General features: G+C 42.2%; 1 protein-coding gene across 1 annotated transcript; it reads right to left on the bottom strand.

Moving 5' to 3' along the window:
- Positions 1 to 1,782: 1,782 nt before the first annotated feature.
- On the bottom strand, positions 1,783 to 21,044 carry LOC134226263 (breast cancer metastasis-suppressor 1-like protein). Its single transcript, XM_062706923.1, has 3 exons — positions 20,665 to 21,044; positions 20,354 to 20,598; positions 1,783 to 2,279 (listed from the first exon to the last, which is right to left on the bottom strand). The coding sequence occupies exons 1-3, from the start codon at positions 20,861 to 20,863 to the stop codon at positions 2,013 to 2,015; spliced, it is 711 nt and encodes a 236-aa protein (XP_062562907.1). The 5' UTR covers positions 20,864 to 21,044; the 3' UTR covers positions 1,783 to 2,012.
- Positions 21,045 to 21,261: the final 217 nt, after the last annotated feature.

Genomic DNA, 21,261 nt, shown 5'->3' with positions numbered 1-21,261 from the left:
ATAGGAGTTGCTGGGTAAGAGGCTAAGGACCGCGAGATGGGGTCTATTTTATTCCTTCAGGTACGCGAAGTACCAATGGTACGCTTTACTCAGCATTTGCCGTGCTGGTTTTTGGTATTATATTTTGGCGTTTTTTGGTACTATATATTGTGATTTTACCTCTTATGCAAGGCTAGTTCATACCAAATTCTGTTATCAAGGTCGTCGTACCTGCTCGGGAAGGCCGACTCACGAAACCTAGCCAAGTAACGGAAGGTTACTTGAGTTACCCTCTCTTCTAATGCCCTGATCCTCCCGGGACTACCTTCCAGTATTACTTCTGGAGGATAGGCAGTACTAAACGTATTACTCCCAAAATGACACTTCTGAGCCCTATGGCTCCCTTGTTTTCTTTCTTACTCTGCCGGGGAGTCTTCCGGCGGCGAAATCTTCCCGATACCGACGACCCGCATCCGTGGAAGGTTATTACATTACCAACCCTACGCTTCCACTTTGTCAGGATATTCATAGAACAGCTCAAGTCCAACGCACTTTCTCTATTCAAAGGGAGACCGAAAGAGTACCGAGGTCAATCCAAAGATTCCGGGTGGAGATAACTTCCGGTTCAATGGCGTTCCGACGACCTGAAGCCTGTGCCACGGTGTGGTCCCGAAGCCACACCACGATGTGCAAAATGTGAGACAAAATGTGAGCCACACAAACTTTTTGCTTATTCAGTTTAAAATGTTTGTTGGGAATACTTTAAAATGGATCTTAAATGTCGTATTTTTAATGGTTAAGATGATTTGTCTTGGTAGCTCTCTCAGATCTAGGTTAAGGATCCCCCAGACCCAAGCGATTTCATCGCCGCGACGGCGACAACTAGTCGCCGCCAGGGCCGGATTTAGCCGGAAGGGGGCCCCGGGGCCGACGGTATGTGGGGGCCCCAAAATGTACAAAAAAGGTTGGTTTTGGTACATAAGATTTGTGGGGGCCCGGGGCCACGCCCCCCCCATAAATCCGGCCCTGGTCGCCGCGATTTTATCGTTGGGTCGCTGCAAGTAATGTTCTATTAACGCTTCCATACCAACGGCGTGTGTTTGGGGGAACCTTATTCAGACCTGGCAGCCAAAGTACCGGTACTACAAGTGTCAAACCGACGTTTGTGATGAAACCAAACATGCACTACAACATGATTAATAAATTATGGTCAATTGAAGCTTGTTGAAGCATTATTTGTCAAAATAATTTAAATGACCACACCGCCACTTGCGTTCTAGTATTATTACTTGTTCTCCCATGTTCATAGGAGATCCCTGCAAACATTGGACAAATATGCGTGAAGTACCGTCTTGAACAAAGCATGTTGATCACAAGATATGCAGCGCAATTAGCAATCTTATAGGGTAACTATACCAGTTTTGGCCATGTTCCTGATTTGACCAGTTTCTCGCATAACTCTGAAAATAAAGCGATTTCCGAGAGTTTTATTAGCTGTAGCAGGAGATATATCCCTTACGATTCTTCGCTGTGGAAAATTATGCATTTTTAGGGTTATTCAAATTAGGCACTAAGGTGGCCAAACCGATACATTTCCTCTACTAATGCATCTACTGTTTGCCCATAGGAGAGCAAAGTGAAGACGCCTTTCTTTTACAAGGCGAAAGTGCGTATAGAACTTTATACATACCTGCTTGAACAAACTAGATTTCTAACAAAATATGGTAAATATATTACTTTCCACTTACCAGATCTGAATCCCAATATAAAACAACATCACGCTATAAGATACAAAACAATTGATTCGTTAGCTTAAATTTACTCATTTTATTGCCACATTCAAAAAGCAATACAAACTCGTCGATGTACATTACAGAAACGAAAAATATCATTCACATCATCGTTATAAGAGACATACTCCTATGCAATGGAACTAAAATATTTTAAATCTTAAACACAATTGAACATTCATTTATATTAGATCTCCTACTAATACGAAGACGAACGTGATGATCTTAACCCTAGACTAAATATCAGGTAGCTGCCGCCGTGGATCTTTTCAGTGCCTTTCTAATCGAGGTCCAGTCTTCGAGGATGTCTTCTTCGCGCAGCATATAAACAATGTACGGACCGGAAACGGTCACTGCCTTTCTCCGGCCGGGGCCGCGCACCTTCGAGGTGCGCGTACTGGTTCCCCAGTCCGCCCACGAGATGTCAACATTATGGCGGTCTTCCTCGAGTCGTCGGATCGTCTCCATCAGTTCCTCTCTGAGGGAATCCATGGCAAGGTGCTTTTCACTCTGAAAAAAGGATTGTATATTGAATTAATTTTGCATATTGGTGACAAACTTTTTTTTTTTTTTTTTTTTTGTTGTTTAAAATTCAGTTTTTATTTAGTCAAGTATTGATAATTTCAGGTTTACAAATATGTACAGTTTCAAAAATCTAGGTCTAGGTGGAATTCTAATTCATTCACATCGATCCTATCGTTACACTTGTTAACAAAGTGGATGTAATTTATAAATATTCTAAGGATTTCCACTCGCATATTTTTACCTATTCCTGTTAGTACAGGTTTCATTAGATCTTCGAAGGAAAATTGCCTCCACCCATGTGTTGCTCTTACTAGCCTTCGTTGCAGAACCGTCCATGCCTGGACGACGCGAGCGCAGGAGCAAAATTTATGCTGGAGCGTTTCGACCATTTGGTTTCCACAGTGTGTGCAATTCTCGTCTGCCACCCGTTGCATCACGAACAGCAGTTTTCGATGCTCAATTTTGCCGTTCACTAGTAGGTACAATTTGGATCGTTGCGCGGGAGTAAGCTGCTTTGCTGAAATATTTCGCCACACGCGTGGCCAGTCGATCGCTGGACTGTTTATTTCCACCTTTGGAAGCTCGGTTTGTTGAACGAAGTACCGGTGGATAAGATCGGCGGAGGGGTTTTGTTGGATCAGGTGGGGAACTTGGGATAAACATGAGAGGATGATTCTAATGTCGGGATAGTCTATTGAAATTGCAGGGCGAGGATTTGCGTGGAAAAGAAGGGATCTGTAGAAAGGATGGGAATCGATCTCATTTAGCGCTCTATTGGTGGCTAAGCTTTTGCTTTTTAAAGCAGGGATTTGCAGGCGCAGGCCTCCTTGCTCCTTGTCCCGTGCCAGCTGAGTTATTGGTACACGGGCAGTCACTCCTCTCCACAAGAACGTACCCATTGTTGACGTGATCTTCGCCGTGTGAATACCGAGGGGTGGCAACACAGACGATAAATACCATAGCTTGGATGTGCCAAACGTATTCAGCATAACTACTTTCTGGTGTATGGTCAACGTACGCAATGATTGGAGCCACATTTGCTGCGCGAACTTCCCCACCAGTGCATTCCAATTTAGGGTTGTCATCAGACGAATGGAATTTGCAAAGGAAATACCCAGAATTTTGACTACATGAGTAGTTTGTAGCCACTGGGTTCCAGAAATATTTCCTTCGCAATACCCCATATTCACCGCAATGGTTTTGCGCAAATTCAAATGCGCTCCGGCGGTAAGACCAAAACGACGAAAAACTTCCTTCATCGCCTCGATCTGCCACGGTGACGTCACTAGCACGCTGATGCCGTCGGCGTAGGCAACTAGTGAATCCTCTCCACACACTTGCTCGAGCCAGCATACCCACGGATGGAGATATAAGACGACGAGGTGCATGGACAATGGGTCGCACCGAACGAGCAATCTCGAACGAACGAGAGAGGCGCCCATTGACGAGTGGATTGGCGTTGCGCGCGAGAAGAGCGATGAGTTCCTCGTTGAACCCAACCCGACAGCTTGGGTTAGAAAAGAAATGAATGGCGCACCTGATCGCAAGCTTTCTCGAGATCAAAGCTGATGAGCTTACCGGCGCGACGGTGGTGACGGAGACTGGCGATCCGATCTTTCAGAGCGAGAGTGGCTTGGAAGATGTTGCGCTCCGAGTTCGAACATTTCTGTCCGTCGCTCAAAACACGGTGGGCTTGCATGACGCGCTCCAGTCGATTTTTTAGAATGCGGGAGAGAAGTTTAAAGTCACTGTTGAGCAGCGATATGGGCCGGTACGCTCGGGCCGTGTGTTCTCCACCTCTCTTCTTCACCAACACGATGATGCCCTCCACGAAGGTGTGGGGAAGATTGCCGGCGAGTGCTTCATTGAGAAGCAGGTTCAACTCACGGTGGATGACGTTGAACACGCGTAGGTAAAACTCTCGTGGGATCCCGTCGGCACCGGGGGATCGCTTTGCTGCGCTGGATTTGATAGCAGATAGTATTTCTGCCGTCGTGATCTCTTCGGTGCATCGCTCGTTTAGTGGGTCGTCCGGTGGGATAACTCGTTCGCAAACAAACCCGTCCTCGTTGTTATCTGCTGCTTCTTCCGAATAGAGGTTGGAGAAAAAAGCAAACAGATTTGCTTCGATTGCTTGTGGCTCATTTAGAATTGCGTTTTCAGCCGTTTGCAACTGCATGATGGTTGTTTTTTTGCGTCGTCTTTCCCCCAGCTGGAAGATCGACATAGGCTCTCCCGCCAGGCGCGTTTCGTTGATGCGCATAAACGCGTGGGTAAAGTTCCTTTGAAGCGCCAACATTTCACCTTTAAGACGGTTTATGGTAGTCAGCATTTCGGGATGTTGGTAATATCCGTCGTACGCTAGCCGTAGTTGCGCATAGAGACGCTGGTGCGCATCGTGAAATTCCTCGAAAACGGCTCGAGATTTCCACTTGAAAAACGTTTTGATTTTGGGCTTAGCGTACGACAGCCACCATTCCATCCACGATCCGTAGTTCCTACGTTGCCGAGTCCAATATTGCCACTTATAATGGAACTCGGCTACGTTTTCTTCGGTTAGAAGATGCGGACGAAGAGCCCAGAAACCGCGCCCGGGTTCGTGTCCCAGCGGGGGTAGACAGAGTCGTACCGTCAGCGCTTTGTGGTCTGTGAAGCAACAGACGTGCGTGTAGGCAGACTGCAGCTTGTTCCGTAAGCCGGCGCTTACGTACATGCGGTCGAGTCGAGATTGCGCATTTCGATTGACATACGTGAACCCGGAATCACGCGGACATAGCTTTTCCCACGCGTCATGCAGCTGCAGTTGTTGGACGGCTGTTTTAAGGGACGGGCTTGTGTTTGGGCTGGACGAGTCGCAAGCTCGCAGCACACAGTTGAAATCACCAGCGAGGATGACGTTGGCGGTGGGGTGACGGAGGTAGTAGGCCAGGGTGCCGTTGAAAAACTCTTATCTAGCAGCCCGCTGCGCAGTGGGAGCGTAAATATTGCAAATTGTCGTGTCGTGCACTCTCAGCGCGATTAGCCGGCTATCCAGGCTTTTCTCGACATGAGTGACCTGGATATGCTCCTTCACTGCAACAGCGGTGCCTCTCCTGGTGTGGTCCACATTTGCGAAAACGACATAGCCTGGCAAGGAAAGTTGTTCGTTCTCGACTTCCTGCAGGCACACGATATCGAGGCTTTGACTGCTGATGAAGGTTCGGAGCGCGTTGAGTTTCGTGGGGTTCGTGATCGTGGCGATGTTTATCGAAGCGAGGTTGTACGACGTGAGAGCCATTTATGGGAGAGAATCCACGTCCTGCTCGTCGTCACCATCATCGCATCGCTGCTTTTTGCCGGGCGGGCGCCCTCGGCTTCGTCCGCTTCTTGTGGACGTTGTTGAGTCGTCTGTGTCGAAGCCGGCGGTTCGGCTCTGGGAACGAGTCGCATTTGCTGGCTTTTTAAAAAGGTCAACCAAGGCCACCTCGGCGTGTTGTGGTTGTGTGCGTAACGATGCCGACGATGAGCTGCGCGTGTTTTGCTTTTGCAGCGGGATGGGAGACACCGTTCGTACGATGCTTATAGCAGGCTGAATTGCTGATTGGATTTTCGACCCAGAAGGTTCATTTAGACTCACCGGCTTCGGTAGCTCGGGAAAGGCCTCCAACGATGCTGGTGCTGGAGCTCTAGAGCCCTGACAAACTGGTTTGGCGATCGGGGTTTTCGCTCCGCTCGTTTTCTTCGGCGCTTGTCGTGGCACAGCATGCTTCGTCACTTATGCGTAGCTTTTTTGGACCAGCAGTTTCTTGCACACAATAAATGCCAGTGTGGGCCTACCTGCTATTTGCAGTGTTTGCAAGAGGAAATCGAACCTTTGTAGTAGATATACGCTTGCTGGTCATCAATCGTAACCCATGAATCGATATTTCGTTGGATCAGCATACAGGCCTATCGAATACCTAGCGGAATCCCACAGAACTCGAATCTATCACTCCACGACAATTCGCGCAGCGAGATCACTTCCCCGAGCCGACCGCACTTAGGAACCCGACGATATTCTCTTCGGAAACGTTTTCCGGCAAATCGTGCACCTTCACTTCAACACTTCCATCTTCCATCGTTTTTCGCAACTTGTGTTTCTTTCCGCAATATCCACTTCATGTTTTTCATCGTGTTCGTCCACGATTTTTTGAGCGAGCGTCAGATCATTGACCTTGACGAACGCACATTGTTCACCGCGGTGGCACTGGAGTCTCACAACATCTTCTTTCTTCAGCCCCAGAACTGTGCGGCAAAAGCCATGCACTTTTTCGAAAGACGGCTTCACCGGGAAGCGCGAGTAATCTATACGAAAAGTGTTTTCTCGCCTCATCGCGGTACACTAAAAACGCGCGACGCGGCACGGACGGAAGAAATAATAAACCACCGGATTTAATTCGCTTAACTTTCAGAGCGCAATCGAAACACGTCTGCTCGTCTCAAAAGCTGAGCGGTATTGTGATGAACAAACTTCACACAATCCAATAAGACCCTTTACAGGGAGGTATGTCATTGAAGGCGCACCCTTTAATAATCTGACATCAATCCTTTTTTGAGGAAATCATAACAATAATAGGGTACTGCACGGACGAATATCTTTTTCTTTCGTTCTTCATGAAAGTTAGAAAACAACAAGGCCATTAAATGTCAATTTATTTGCAGCGAGGAAGAGACAAAGCAGTCGCCCCCCCTTAATGGTGGAAAGATTGAACGGGTACTGAAATGAATTCCCTTAAACATGTGAGCACTTTACGTTCCAATCATATTCAGCAATAGGTGGTTGAAATTCAAAAGATTCCCAAAAACTTATAAGGGTATCCAGGATCCTTTATACAGTCGTGATTCACTGGTTGGGATCTTATACTTAGGCCATGAGCCAACTATAAAAAATAATCATACGTCAAAATGCAATGTAAATACTGAAAATGGGATTTGACGTCACTGAACATCCTTTGTGATGTTCAAGTCGAAATGCACGTGATTAAATGGCTGTCACACTGGGACAGAGCCGCCTCGCAGCTTAGTATTCATTAAGCACTTCCACTGTTATTAACTGCGAGGTTTCTAAGCCAGGTTACCATTTTTGCATTCGTATATCATGAGGCTAACACGATGATACTTTTATGCCCAGGGAAGTCGAAACAATTTCCAATCCGGAAATTGCCTAGACCGGCACCGGGAATCGAATCCAGCCACCCTCAGCATGGTCTTGCTTTGTAGCCGCGCGTCTTGCCGCACGGCTAAGGAGGGCCCCAACTAAAAAACCGAATAATTCGTAAGTTGTGTCGAGGTTGTGGCCCAACCAGCGAGTCGAAACCTTTCGGGCTCAAGAATTCTCCTTGAAATCCTTCTAGAAGCTCTCCTGGGAACTTCTAAATTCCTCCGGAAAGTTATCCACAAATTCTTCTGAAAATCGTTCAATAATCCTTCTCTTGTAATTGTAATTCCTCCTTATCTAGAAAACCGTCACTAAATTTTTTGTTAGGAAATTCATGAAGAAATTCCTTGAAGATTTATTTTCTCTTCTCCAAGTTTTACTTCTAGACATTTCTTCGGCTATTCTTCCAAAAAAAATCTCCGGCATTTCCTTCAGGAATGCATTCGAGAGTGTCTTCAAGAATACATACGGAATATCCTCCCAACACCAGAAGTTTCTTCAGAAATTTATGACGGAAATCCTCCTATTTCGCTCCATAGTTTCATTCTGGAATTCTTTTCGCAATTACTTCAGAATATCCTTTAAGAATTCCTCTAGACAATTCTTTAGGAATTTCTCCAGGAATTCGTCCAAGTATTTCCCCAGAAAATCTTCCAGGTATTTTTCCGGGAATTCCTTCAGGTACTTCTCCAGGCATTCCTTCAGGAATTTCTCCGGGAATTTTTATGCGGAATAGTCCTAGAATTCTTTCCGGAATCTTCACTCGGAATTTACTCCAGAATTTCATTCGGAAATTAATTTGAGAGTTAATGCATGATATCTTCCAGGAATTTCTTCAGACAAACCCCCGTGAATTCATCCGGTAATTTCTTCATCAATTCATCTGGAAATACTTTCAAATTTCATCTGTGAATTTCCTTGTGGGAATTCCTCTGGAAGTGCTTGTGGGAGCTCCTCCAGGAGTTTTTTTTAAGAGTTCCTACGGGAATCCCTCCAAAATTTCACAGGGAATTCCTGGAGGATATTTGGCAGGAATTTCACGGGAATGGGATTTCGGAAGTTCCTCTACAAATTCAACTCCGGGTATTCCACCGGCTGTTCCTCTGAAAATTCCTCCGGGAGTTCCACCAGTAGTTCTTTCGGGAATTCATTCGGGCTTTCATTCAGGAATCTTTCAGAATTCATTTAGGCTTTCTTTAGGAATTTATCAACAAATTCCTCCAGAAGTTCCTGTGAGAATTTCTCTGGGAGTTCCTCCCGAAATTCCTCCGGGAGGTCCTTTAAGAATTCTACATTTGTGATTTCATCCAGGAGTTTTTAGGAGAGTTCGTCCAGGATTTCCTCCGGAAATTCTTCCTGTAGTAAGAAATTCCTCCAGAAGTTCCACCGGCAGTTCCTTCGAGAATTCCTCTGATAGTTTTTCCGGAAATTCCTCCAGTAATTCCTCCGGGAGTTCCTTCGGAAATTACTCTGGGAGCTCCTCCTCAGAGGGGAACTGCCGGTCATCCTGGAGGAATTCTCGTAGAAGCTGCCGGTGGATCTCCCACAGAGCATTAGTGATTAATCATAGATTTAATCATGATTAATGAATAATGGGTTATTTAATCATTATTCATTAATCATAATCACACAAAAAATACGATTCAATCATTATTCACTGATCGTTAATCATAGATTTTTGCATTTAATCATTAATCACTAATCGTATTCATGATTGTTTTGAGTTTATTCATTAATCATCAATTTTAATCATTGCGAACATTGCTTTTATTCATTATTCTTCAAACATAATCATACAATTTTTATACCAATTTTTATAATAACATAATTTGGTAGAAAGGTTACTTTATTATTAATCACTATGCAATTCGATCAATTTATTTATTCATAATCATTATTCATTAATCATATCGATCATTAATCATACACATATTGTGTCAACATTTAATCATGATCGGTAATCGTTAATCATACTTCATTCGTTTTATTCTTTAATCATAATCGTTAATCATTGTCAAAAATTATTTTAATCGTTAATTTATTTATTTATTTATTTAATTAGAATTCATCTGACAGCTTAGTCTTAATGAATGAAACTAAAACTAACGGTTACAATAATAGTGACCTCCTCACCCTATTTTTAAAACGTTCGGGTGCTTCGCAAAAGTCAAAAAGCTCCTCAACCATTGTAAATGTCCAAAGAACGTACGATGAAATCGATCCTGCAGTAGTGATCGTTGTCGAAGAGGTCGTTGAATGGCACGAATATCCAGTAGCCCGAGCAACCGAGGAGAGTCGATTTCTCCGCACAGTAGTCTAGCCACGAATGTCGCTTGCTGCAGCTTTCGCCTTCTTTCGAGGGTGTCCATATTGAGCAATTTGCACCGAGCAGGATATGGAGGAAAATTAAGTGGATCACGCCATGGTAAATGACGCAGTGCCATTCGAATAAACCTCCGTTGGACACGTTCAATTCTCAAGTTCCATACAACGTCATTCGGAGTCCAGACAATAGAAGCGGTTTCCACGATAGGTCGCACCAGCGCACAGTACAAGGACTTCAAGCAGTGTGGATCAGTGAAGTCTTTCGCAATTTTCGATATGAAACCCAGCTGGCGGTTTGCCTTGGCAATTATCGACGTATAATTGACGTTGAACGTCAGTTTTGGATCCAATACAACTACAAGGTCAGTAACCTCCGTAACTCTTTGAAGTGTGGTTCCATCAATACGGTAATCAAACAATAATGGGTGTTTTGAACGATGGAAGGTCATAACAGAGCACTTTGGAACACTGACAGTCAATTTGTTCTGATAGCACCAGGTAATGAACACGTTCAACAAACTTTGCAGACGATGACAGTCATCAACTGATCGTACTATTAGATATATTTTCAGGTCGTCTGCATAGATAATTCTGCAATCCAAACCCAATTTCGATGCAACGTCGTTGAAGTAGAGTGTAAACAGCAGAGGTCCCAAGTTGCTTCCTTGTGGCACGCCAGATAAGTTGCAGAAAGGGGACGAAACGCATGAGTCAATTTTCGCACGGAGTGTTCTGCCAGTTAGGTAAGAACCAAGCCATAGTTTGGACAACATGATGTTGTGGTCGATCTTGTCGAAAGCAGCCTTCAAATCGGTGTAGATAACATCTACTTGAGCCTTATTCTCCATAGCACTAATACAAGTGTGAGTGAAGTTGAGCAGATTTGTAGTGACTGATCTACCCGGCATAAAACTATGCTGATCGGTAGAGATGTAGTTCTTCGATTGGCTAAGAATAACATCACTGTTAATTATTTCGAATAACTTTTTTGCTGCAGACAAGTTGGTTATTCCTCGATAGATCTTGACATCCTTTCTATCACCCTTTTTGTATACCGGAAACATATAGGATTGTTTCCAAATGTCCGGAAAAATGCCGTCGTCCAGTGATCGATTAAAAATGGAGGAAAGCGGCTCAGCAAAAACAGCTGCACAACGGCAGAACACAACAGATGGGATGCCATCGGGACCAAAGGAGAAGGAGCTTTTCAACTTTTTGGCAGCAGCGATAATCATTCCAGGAGTAACTACGAATGTTGTCAAATTAAGAAGGTCCAGAGAAACATTTAATGATGCAGATTCAGCTTTGGCGTCTGTTGCTTGCACTGTCTCGAACACTGATGCAAAGAATTTGGCGAACATTTCACATCGTTCCACAGGTGTATTTGCTTCGTCGTTATCGTACATCACATTACTTGGTATGGACGAATTTTTCCTTTTGCTATTGACAAATTTCCAAAAAAAATTCGGATTACGCCTAAGACTGGTTTGTACCCTCATAACATGTGCCTTATACAGAGTTGAATTCAAACGACGGTATGCATTACTGGCGCGCTGGAAGTTGATTTTGCTCTCAGCAGACTGTTTTGTACGATGTTTCCGTTGACTGGCATTTTTAACACGTTTTAGGTTCCGAAGAAAAGGGGCGAAAGTGGACGACGTTTTGGAGGTACGTTTAGTTGTAGCCATTGTTGAACGATATTACAGAAACTGTCCGCCATATCATTGACATCTTGGCAATCATTCAGGTAGCTCCAATCAAAGGTACGGACATAATCAGATAACGCGTCATAATCGATCTTATTGCAATCGGGAATCGGTTCGTAATCCACAGAATGGATGCCGTCAGAGCGGAAAGTACGTTGAATAGGAAAGATCATTTCTAACGGAGGGTGATGCAAGTCGATAGGCAATAGTGGAACGGCTGCCGTGTTGAAGTTGGGCTTAAAACTGTTCGAGCAGAAGACTAGATCCAAAATACGATCATGCTGATTACGATGCCAGTTTTCTTGGGTCAAGTTTAAGAAGTCATTCCATCAATTAGAGCGGCACTAGATGAAGATGTTTCCAGCAAGCACTACGTTGCCGTCCGTACGACGTGTCCATTGAAGCCGGGGTTGGTTGTAATCACCGCAGATTAAGATCCTGTCATCATAAGAATCGTTTTCGCACAGCTCACGAACGGAAGCAACATGTTCGTCTAATAAAGCCGCATCGTTACTGCGGTCACCGTTGATCATAATCATTAATCATTGTCAAAAATGGATAAATCATTAATCATAATCTTTAATCATAGAGTAGAATGGTTTAATCATAAGAAATTTAATCATTCATTGGAAGCTTTATTTATTAACGCTCTGCTCCCGGAGGAATTTTCGAAGGAATTGCCGGAGGAGCTCCCGTAAGAACTCCCGGAAGAATTTCACGAGGAACTCCTAGAAGAATTCCTAGAGGACCTCCCGGAGGAACTCCCAGAGAAACTATCGGAAGAACTTCGGGAGGAGTTTCCAGCTAAATTTCTGAAGAAAGCCTAAATGATTTTCTGGTGGAACTCCCGGAAGAATCCCCGGAGAAACTCCCGGATGATTTGCCGGTAGAATTCTCGGAGAAATTTCCGAAGAAACTCCCGGGAGAATTTTCAAAGAAACCCCCGGAGGAACTGCCAGCGAAACTATATTCATTTTATAGACAAATCTCGTCTAGCTGAAACCTTTGTAGGGGTATGTAGCTGGACCACCATTATCATCAGAGAACCTCCCGGGGAATTCCCTGAGGAGCTCTCAGAGAAATTCTCGGAGGAGCTTCTGGAGGAATTTCTATATAAATTCCTGAAGAAGCCTAAATGAATACCAGAAAGAAAGTCTGAATGAATTCCCGGAGAATATTCTGAAGAAATTCCCGGAAGAATTTTCAGATGAACCCCCGTAGGAACTACCGATAGAACTATCGGAATAATTCCAGGAAATCCTTGAGGAATTCTTGGAGGAACTGCCAGTGGAACTCCTGGAAGAATTCCCGGAGGAATTTTCGGAGAAACTCCTGGAGGATCTCCCAGTGGAAACCTTGAAGGAATGCTTTTAGAATTTCTTTGAGAATTAATGTAGGAATATCCGAAAAATCCAGTTGATTTCATTTTCGGTATACATAATTTCTGTATAAATTTTCGATGGAATTCCTGGAGAAATTCTTTGAAATTTTCACAAGAAATTATTCGAAACTTTCACGGAAAATTTTATGCAATTTACACAAGAAATTCGAAGATTTTTCGGGAAATTCTCAGGAATGTTTACTGGAAATTCTGCGGAATTTCCGCGGAATATTCTTAGAATCTTAGGAATTCCACGGAGCAGTTCTTCTAAAAAAATATGAGAAACAGCGCGAAAGAAATATCTTAAGAATCCCCTGCAGAAATTTTTTTCGCGGCACTTCACCAATTTCACACGTAATTAATTAAACTAAACACAGCATGGCAAAAACAAACTACTTTGCACTGGCACCCAATTATAATAATTGTTTTCAAAGTTTTTGGAACTTTGAAGGAAATAGTACCAAGCATTAATATTCATGTGTTTATATAAAACTACTATAAAACTACGAATCAGAAGACCTAAAAAAGTTGCCCCTCCCCCCCACTCGAAATCATGGCTACGCCCTGTAGTATTCAGAGCAAGCGGCTAATGATTTTAGTTTTTAAGTGATTCTAGACTATGAATTGATTCTGCTATTGCGGATAGTACATTAAACATAAGCAATCAAATATACCAATCGTGAAATCACATATTTCGCGTGCCCCAATTTACCGTAGAATGTGGCAAATTTTACATTAGACTTGATTCGAATTCTCAATTTTGCATATGCGCTAATACTGATCTCTATCGTGAAAGAATCTGTGCATGATTGAGTATTTGAGAGTATGGACAGCAACATATTTAATTTTCTTGCGAACTTTACTTCATTTAAGCGTGTGCCAATGAATCGGTAGCTTGTGAGGGGCTGGGAGAGGTTGCGCGGCGGGGTATGGCAATGCTAGCGCATTGCTGCCACCGCAGTGTGAGATGGTGTTGGTAGCGCCATCGGGTTGAGTAGCAACGACGAAGATTCCACCGGCAGTTTGTTGTCGAATTTTAAAACGAACAGTCGCACCGCTCTTCAACGGCGGATTCCATTCAGCCGTTTTCGGCTGGAATACGACACGCCCATGCTTGATATAGAGTAGCCTGACATAAAAGCTCACATATCTTATTTTCATTGTTTTCACTAAAAGTTCACGTAACCAGGACGTACACATCACGTAAGGTTCGCCTGATCAAACACGTAACTACTTTCAAGCTTCACGTCATTAGTACTGAAAAATCCAGTCAGATTCACTTGATAAATATATGCCATTCAGGTCACTCTTACGTGAAAAGTATGGTGGATGAGAACCACATTGTTTTCAGGTAAATATGACGTGAAAATTTTTCATAGTAAATAATTATCAAAGACACTCTTTTAGCGATTCCTTTGGACTCCCGAGATTCCTTTGAATTAGATTTATTCAAGAATAGCTTCGGGAATTGTCTACGGATTCCTTTGAAGAATGTCAACCATTTTATTTTTCCTATTGAGCGGAACTGAATGATCCATAAATGTTCAATAAATTTTCAATTGTAGGATTTGATAGGTACATTTATTCATTCAAAGATCATTTTTGTCTTTTGAGAGAGTTTGACTCCAGTGATTATCGAAATACGCGATTTTTTCCGAAAGGATTTTGGCGAAAAACGTGGAAGCTAATAATAAGTGAAATTCTGGATCGGAAGTGGGGCACAAAAGGGCGAAACCGACGCGACAGGGCGTGCCTGGGAAGGAGTGATACGTTTAGACGGGGATACTTACGAGGTGATCGTTTACTTTGGATCCTTGCTAACGACTGATAATAATGTTAGTCGTGAAATACGAAGGCGCATCATTTGAGGAATTCTACCACATAACGCCACATTAAGTTTAAGGCAATGTTCGGAATCCGAAGAAATCGGAAGGAGCCTGAATATGCTCGATTGGTTTTTGATCGATATCCTTCTTATAGAGGAATGAAAAAAAATCAATAGCGTGATGGCACGTCTTGCTATTAATTTGGCGTGATATAATACTGAGATAGTATAGGCAGAAACCCCCACCCCCCAGCGGAATCGAAGGAAGACAACCCCTTGTACTTAAATAAGCAAATATATAAGCAAAAATGGCTGCCCCCGAGCAGGAGAAACTCTGTTATGAACTAGCCCTGCATAAGAGGTAAAATACCAAAGGAATAATACCAAAAAAATATATGCACAATACTTAGGCCATAACATACTCAGTTATTAAATTGAATTTCAATACCAAATACATAACCAATTAAGGTACAGTGGGGTAAGTGGGTAAATGGGGTAAGTGAAAAAACGCAAATATTTAACTAATAATTAAAAAAGTTAATTATTCCTTGGATGCAATGGATAGTGGTCACCATGTAGAAGCCTTGTACACAGATTTTAGCAAAGCTTTTGATCGCGTTGATTCACCCATGCTTTTGTTCAAACTGCAGAGGATGGGAATTCAACCAAAACTTCTTCATTGGCTTGAATCGTATCTAACAAGTCGTGTTCAAATTGTAAGATACAAAGGAAAATTATCAACCCCAATACAAGCCTCTTCTGGAGTTCCTCGAGGATCTCATTTAGGTCCATTTTCTTTTTATTTTATTTGTAAATGACCTCCCTCTTGTGCTTCATAAATTGAATGTCTTAATTTATGCAGATGACATGAAACTTTTCCTAAAAATCAAAACTGTCGAGGATATCGATACATTCAAAGATGAAATATTGGTATTCCATACATGGTGTAAAAAAAAGTCTTCTACAGTTGAATATAAAAAATGCAACTTAAGAACCTTTAGCAGAAAACGAAACATACTCAGCGCAAATATTAGTTTTGATGATCAGAACGTAGTAAGAAGCAATAGAGTAAGAGATTTGGGAGTATTATTGGATTCAAAACTCACTTTCATCGATCATTATAACTTAATTGTAAGCAAATCCAACAACATGTTAGGTTTTATAAAACGATTCTGTTACAATTTTCAGGACCCATACACAATAAAAACACTATATACAGCTTATGTAAGGCCAATCTTAGAATATTGCAGCATAGTTTGGTCCCCATTTTCAGCTATTCATGCCAACAGAATTGAGTCAGTTCAAAAACAATTTTTATTGTATGCACTACGAAAGTTAGGGTGGACCGAATTTCCATTGCCACCATATGTAGCTCGTTGTAAGCTCATCAATATTCATTCACTGAAAGTGCGTCGAGATTTAGCAATGGTAACTTTTATAAACAATATTGTTTCAAACAGAATTGAATCAACGCAGCTATTATCAAAACTTAATTTTTATCTGTCATAAGACGAGTTTATACAATCCCATTGAATTCCACCACTTAATTGTATCTTGACAGATACGTATTTCGACCTCAAAAGTAAGGCCGTCTTCAGTGTCTCGTACTTGACTCGACCAAGTCACAATCATACAAGGCCATTCAAATCATTGTGTTGAACAAGTGAAACATGAAAAAATGAACCATTTCGACATGCGAGAGTAAAATTTTATTAACTTGCCAAGATTATGTTTTGCACAAGTTGTTTTGTGTGTCAATAAATACTAATATTATTTATGTTGTTTTTCATAACACATTCAAAATTAGTGCATTGATAAGTTGGTTTTCTCAGTAGTTTTGAACTCCAGCCACAAAAATATTGATATGAACATCAAAAATTTAAAAAAAATTTATGACTTTGTTTTTTACCACGGGTGGGGCAAGTGAAAAAGCCTCGGCATAACCTGCTGTTTTTTTTGAGCAGCTGGATCATTCTAGGCACCGATGGATCCACTGACCTTTCTCAAAAAGAGTCCTCTGCTACTGCTCCAAGTCTGAGCACAGTCCTGGTCGACGACGCTCTTCGTCTATTTTTTAAACGTCGGCCAGCGGGACAGTGCGGATGTTAAGTAATCTCTCGTGTCCGACACTGGCCAGTGCATCGGCTTAGGTATTTCCCGTAATGCCGTAATGACCGACGATCCAGGCAAAGGTGGTACCGCGGATTATACATGAAATGATTCCATGGATCCAGGGGTGTTTCGGAGTCTCCACGATTAACTTGTTTGCCGGTAGGGTGGCCGCGACAAAAACAGCGGCGTCTTCGGCTTAAAAATATTGCACTGGCGACTCTCCGATGTGGGCAGATTAGATCCACAGACTCAAAAACCTGGAGACGGATCCGTCGGTATACCGAATCTCACAGTTTCGATAACGTATTGCAAAGAGTTCCAGTATCCAGCATCAGCCAGCTCTTTGCTCCGTGCCAGTGGACCCGCGCGACTGGAGGAAGACTGGTACCGGATCCGGTCATCTCTGGCATCTCCTGAGGTGGCAGCAGCGAAAGAAGCGGCTTTGCGACAGATGACCATCAAAGTCCGATGCCGGAAAGGAAGAATGCCGGCATCAACGCAGGCAGCTTCAGCGGGAGTGGACGGAAGTAGACCGGAGGCCAACCGGATGTAGCTGTTGAAGACAGACGAGAGTTTGTCGATGAGGTTCCGGAGACAGGACACGTTAGCTCAAGGCCGTAAAGCAAGTGGCTGTCGACGAAAGCTTGCCCGACTTTTGGTCTAGTACTCCTATTGTTGGTACGGTGTTTTTTTAGATAGGGTTTTAATGAGACTAACGCATGGTATCTTTACCGCCCGGAAGTGCGATAAAAAGGTTAGTTTCCGATCGATGTCGACACCAAGCACAAGGACGATCTTCCGGTTGGTCAAAACAGATTCACACCCGCACCAAATGTATTATGCACAGAACGCTCATAAGACTGGTGGTCCTCTACGGACATGATACTTGGACCATGCACGAAAAAGACTTACAATTACTCGGGGTATTCGAGAGACACGTGTTCTTTTGGCGTTGTCTAATAGAACGGTGTGTGGCGACGAAGGATGAACCTCGAGCTCGCCCAATATTCATTGTAAAAATTCCTAACAAACACATCTTATTAAAGATTTTATCCTATACACGTTTTGAAATTAACAAGTATTATGACTATATTTTTTGGCCCATAGTCCGATCAGGTCCATTTTAAATAGGAAACAATGAGACAGTAAAATTTTGTTGGCCTAATATTTTTTTCGAGAAAAATTTTGTAACTAATTCCGCAAATTGATTTTCAAAGTAATGTTGCATGGTTGACTTTTAACGTGAAGTATATTCTACATGATTGGCAAACAGCATATTGCGCAATGCTTGAAGTCTTATATGCTACATTTCTACGCATAATTATCCCATGTTACTTTTGATGGAAAATCTCAAACTCGAGTCAATTTGTCCCACTGAAAAATTAAAGTTGTCGTTTCAGGGCTGTTACAAACTAGTCGAATTCCAATCCGCGAAATCCGCGACTAGCAAATTGAAATCCGCGACTGTAAAAACAAATCCGCGACAAACAAAAATATGGTTTCTTACTTAATTTTAAAATTTTTCAATGTTTTTGCCCTTTAATCTATTGGCATATTCGTAGGTAGAAAACAAAATGAAAGAACATTCGCTTATTTATGTAATGCAATAGTGGGAGTCATTGAGCATGGTACAAAACTGGACGCAACTGATGGTCTGGCAATTGAACTCTCTGGGTTGAACTCTCTATCGTTCAACCGACGATATTTGGATTTCTGAATGCCCCAATCATTGAAAGGTGATATTTGGATTTCTATGCAGCCTCAACAATTGAAAGGTGATCTGATCCTTCCTCACGAACAATTTACAGGAATTTTCTGTTTTGCAGGATGGTCAAAACGTGGCATTCCCAAACTAGACCTCAATTCTTCAGTAGCAAGTTAATAAAACACCAGAGAACAGGGCGTAAAAAAAAAGATTACTGCAAGAAACTAGAGGATGCAGATGAACTATATTCCCACCACCCTTAGAAAAGGAGCCATACGAAGCGGTAGGAACCCCAGGATTCCAGTCCTTAGGGAGAAGCCGGAACCATCGGGACCCTATCATCGCAATTTTTGTCTATTTTATTAGTGTTTTTTTGTTTTTTTTTCTACCAAATTTTATCCTAACAATCATTTTAATGTGGTAATTTAACTCAAAATAACTGGCGAAACCCTTGGTTGACTCGCAAGGTGGCCCTTCTGGTCCGGCCTTCCTCTTAATTTAAATTGCTTAATCTTTCTAATTCCTTTCCTCATTGGTGTTGAACCTAATATTATAAATTTAAAAACACCTAAATGAAAGCAGCTTCGATCATCTATCAGTTCCGTCCCGGCAGTTTCAGGTGTGAATATTACTGCGTTTGATCCGAGTTTACCGTCGACTCTCTATGCAGTGCAAATCATGATAATCTTAATTGTAATTCTGCAATTAGCGGAACAAAAGTTCTAAGCAATAAAATAAATAGTACTCGGCATTCCGGTTATCCAGAAATGCAATATGATCGATCTAACAATTCGACAGACTTTCTATGTGTCCACTTAAACCAACATCCATATGACTATTGAAAGGTTATTCAAATACCATGTGTTTGGATGTTGAATTATTTCTAAAATTAAATTGAGGGAGATCGCGATTTTCGCGACAATGTTTGACGGAACCGCGATTTTCGCGACTGGAGAATTAACTCCGCGACAAATCCGCGAAATTCGCGAAAATCGCGATATCCGCGACTGTTGTAACAGCCCTGCGTTTGATGATAATGGAGATTGAAAAATGTTCACATCAGTGAACCATATTATGTTCTGGAAAAGTGTTTCCTACACTCATTACATTCCAAAAAATATTGGTAAAATTTTCAAATCCAATCGATTCGAAAATTTAAGAAACAAATTGACGCTAGTTTGATTTTTTTATCACAGGTAACAGAGTTATGGACAAAACGGTAGTATAGATACACCGCGTGAAATGGATAATAGGTATTCGATAATCACTAAATGATGATAAATTTTAGTCATTAAGCAAGTATAAGTTAATTGCATGTCATTCAATTCACATGTTAGATGACCTCATATCGCTTGAGTAGTCGTATACTTTTGTGAGAAATAGCATTGCTTTAAATAGGTATAACATATGAGGCTAGATGAAATCCCTTCGAAATGTCATGTCATTTGAATGACATTATGTCTCACACACCTTAAATTATAAATTTACAGCAATGTCTTGTTAGACAAAATTGTAGGCAATTTAAGCATTATAAGTTCTTCATTCATACCTCATGAATTAATAATCTAGCTTCTGAAAAAAATATACAATTGAATGCCAACGACGTTTTACAACACTGATTCGAACAACGAGCTATTCCAAATTTATGCTCCAAGTCCACGTTTCAACCCGTTGCAAAATACAGATTCTGTAATGTATTGTTGGCAAATAAGTCAAAATCTATTTTAAGCCATCTCTGAATACAATGTAGTGTAATGCTTACAGATCTGCGTTCCAACTCCGGAAACAAAATAATGATACGATTGTCAAGAGACATAAAATTAGCTCACCTCAAAATGCTGCCTAGAGGCTTGCAGCTCCGATTCGAACTTATGGCGAATGTTTTCTATCCGGAAGTTTTTCAAAATCTCCGCTACCTCCTTCCGGCTGTTCATGTTGTCAACTAATCGCTGCAGCGGCGCAAGATATTCCTGTGACCGTCCACCACGAATCTCCAATAGCTGTTGGTCGACTTGGTTTAGTTTTTCCTTGTATAATTGCTCCTTCAGTATCGTAAATTGCTTTTCCAGATGGGCTGCAACGAAAAATATGATGACTTCCGAATTCCGGAAATGCTTTCACTGCTCAGAACAGCACTCACTTAGATTGTCGAGACAGTCGGATCGCCTCCTTTCGCACTCGCTCTCGCTCATTTCCGAGGAATCATCGGAATCCGGTTCATCCGCTTCCTCCGCGCTGGAATCGTGATCCGGGGCTCGGCTGGACGCGGAATGATCGGATTCAGCACCGGACATGTCTCCGTCCGCGTCGCTTTCGCCTTCATTTTTCACCGGCGGCATTTCACACAGGATTCACTTTAAATGTTGTCAAACTTTGGAAACTACACAATTAGGAGAATTATTGTAACTTTAAGAGATTTTGTGCACTTAGTTATAAAAATGAAATAAACGATGCCACTGTTTTCGCACTTTGCTCAAGCGATGACAACATGAACACCATTTTTTACGACGCAAGATTTGACATTTGCGCCACTGGCACCCAACATAAGTTCCACATGTACACGATTATATGGAAGTACACATAAACGATGTTTTATCTTTTATTACAGAACTGTTATGTTGTACCGATGTTTGTGATTTGACCGACTATGAAAATTAATTACGCAGAAACATTTGGACTGATTTTGACTGAAACTTAATTTTATAACCGTTGTTTCAAATTTAAATCAACTCTAATT

Source organism: Armigeres subalbatus, chromosome 3 (genome assembly GCF_024139115.2).
Source record: "Armigeres subalbatus isolate Guangzhou_Male chromosome 3, GZ_Asu_2, whole genome shotgun sequence".
Classification (NCBI taxonomy): domain Eukaryota; kingdom Metazoa; phylum Arthropoda; class Insecta; order Diptera; family Culicidae; genus Armigeres; species Armigeres subalbatus.
This window is presented reverse-complemented; position numbering and strand designations above follow the sequence as displayed.

Coding starts and splice junctions, on each gene's coding strand:
- LOC134226263 (XM_062706923.1), bottom strand. CDS start 20,863: ATGCCGCCGGTGAAAAATGAAGGCGAAAGCGACGCGGACGGAGACATG. Junction 20,599..20,664: donor CGACTGTCTCGACAATCTAA/GTGAGTGCTGTT, acceptor TTTTCGTTGCAG/CCCATCTGGAAAAGCAATTT. Junction 2,280..20,353: donor CCTCTAGGCAGCATTTTGAG/GTGAGCTAATTT, acceptor TCCTTTTTTCAG/AGTGAAAAGCACCTTGCCAT.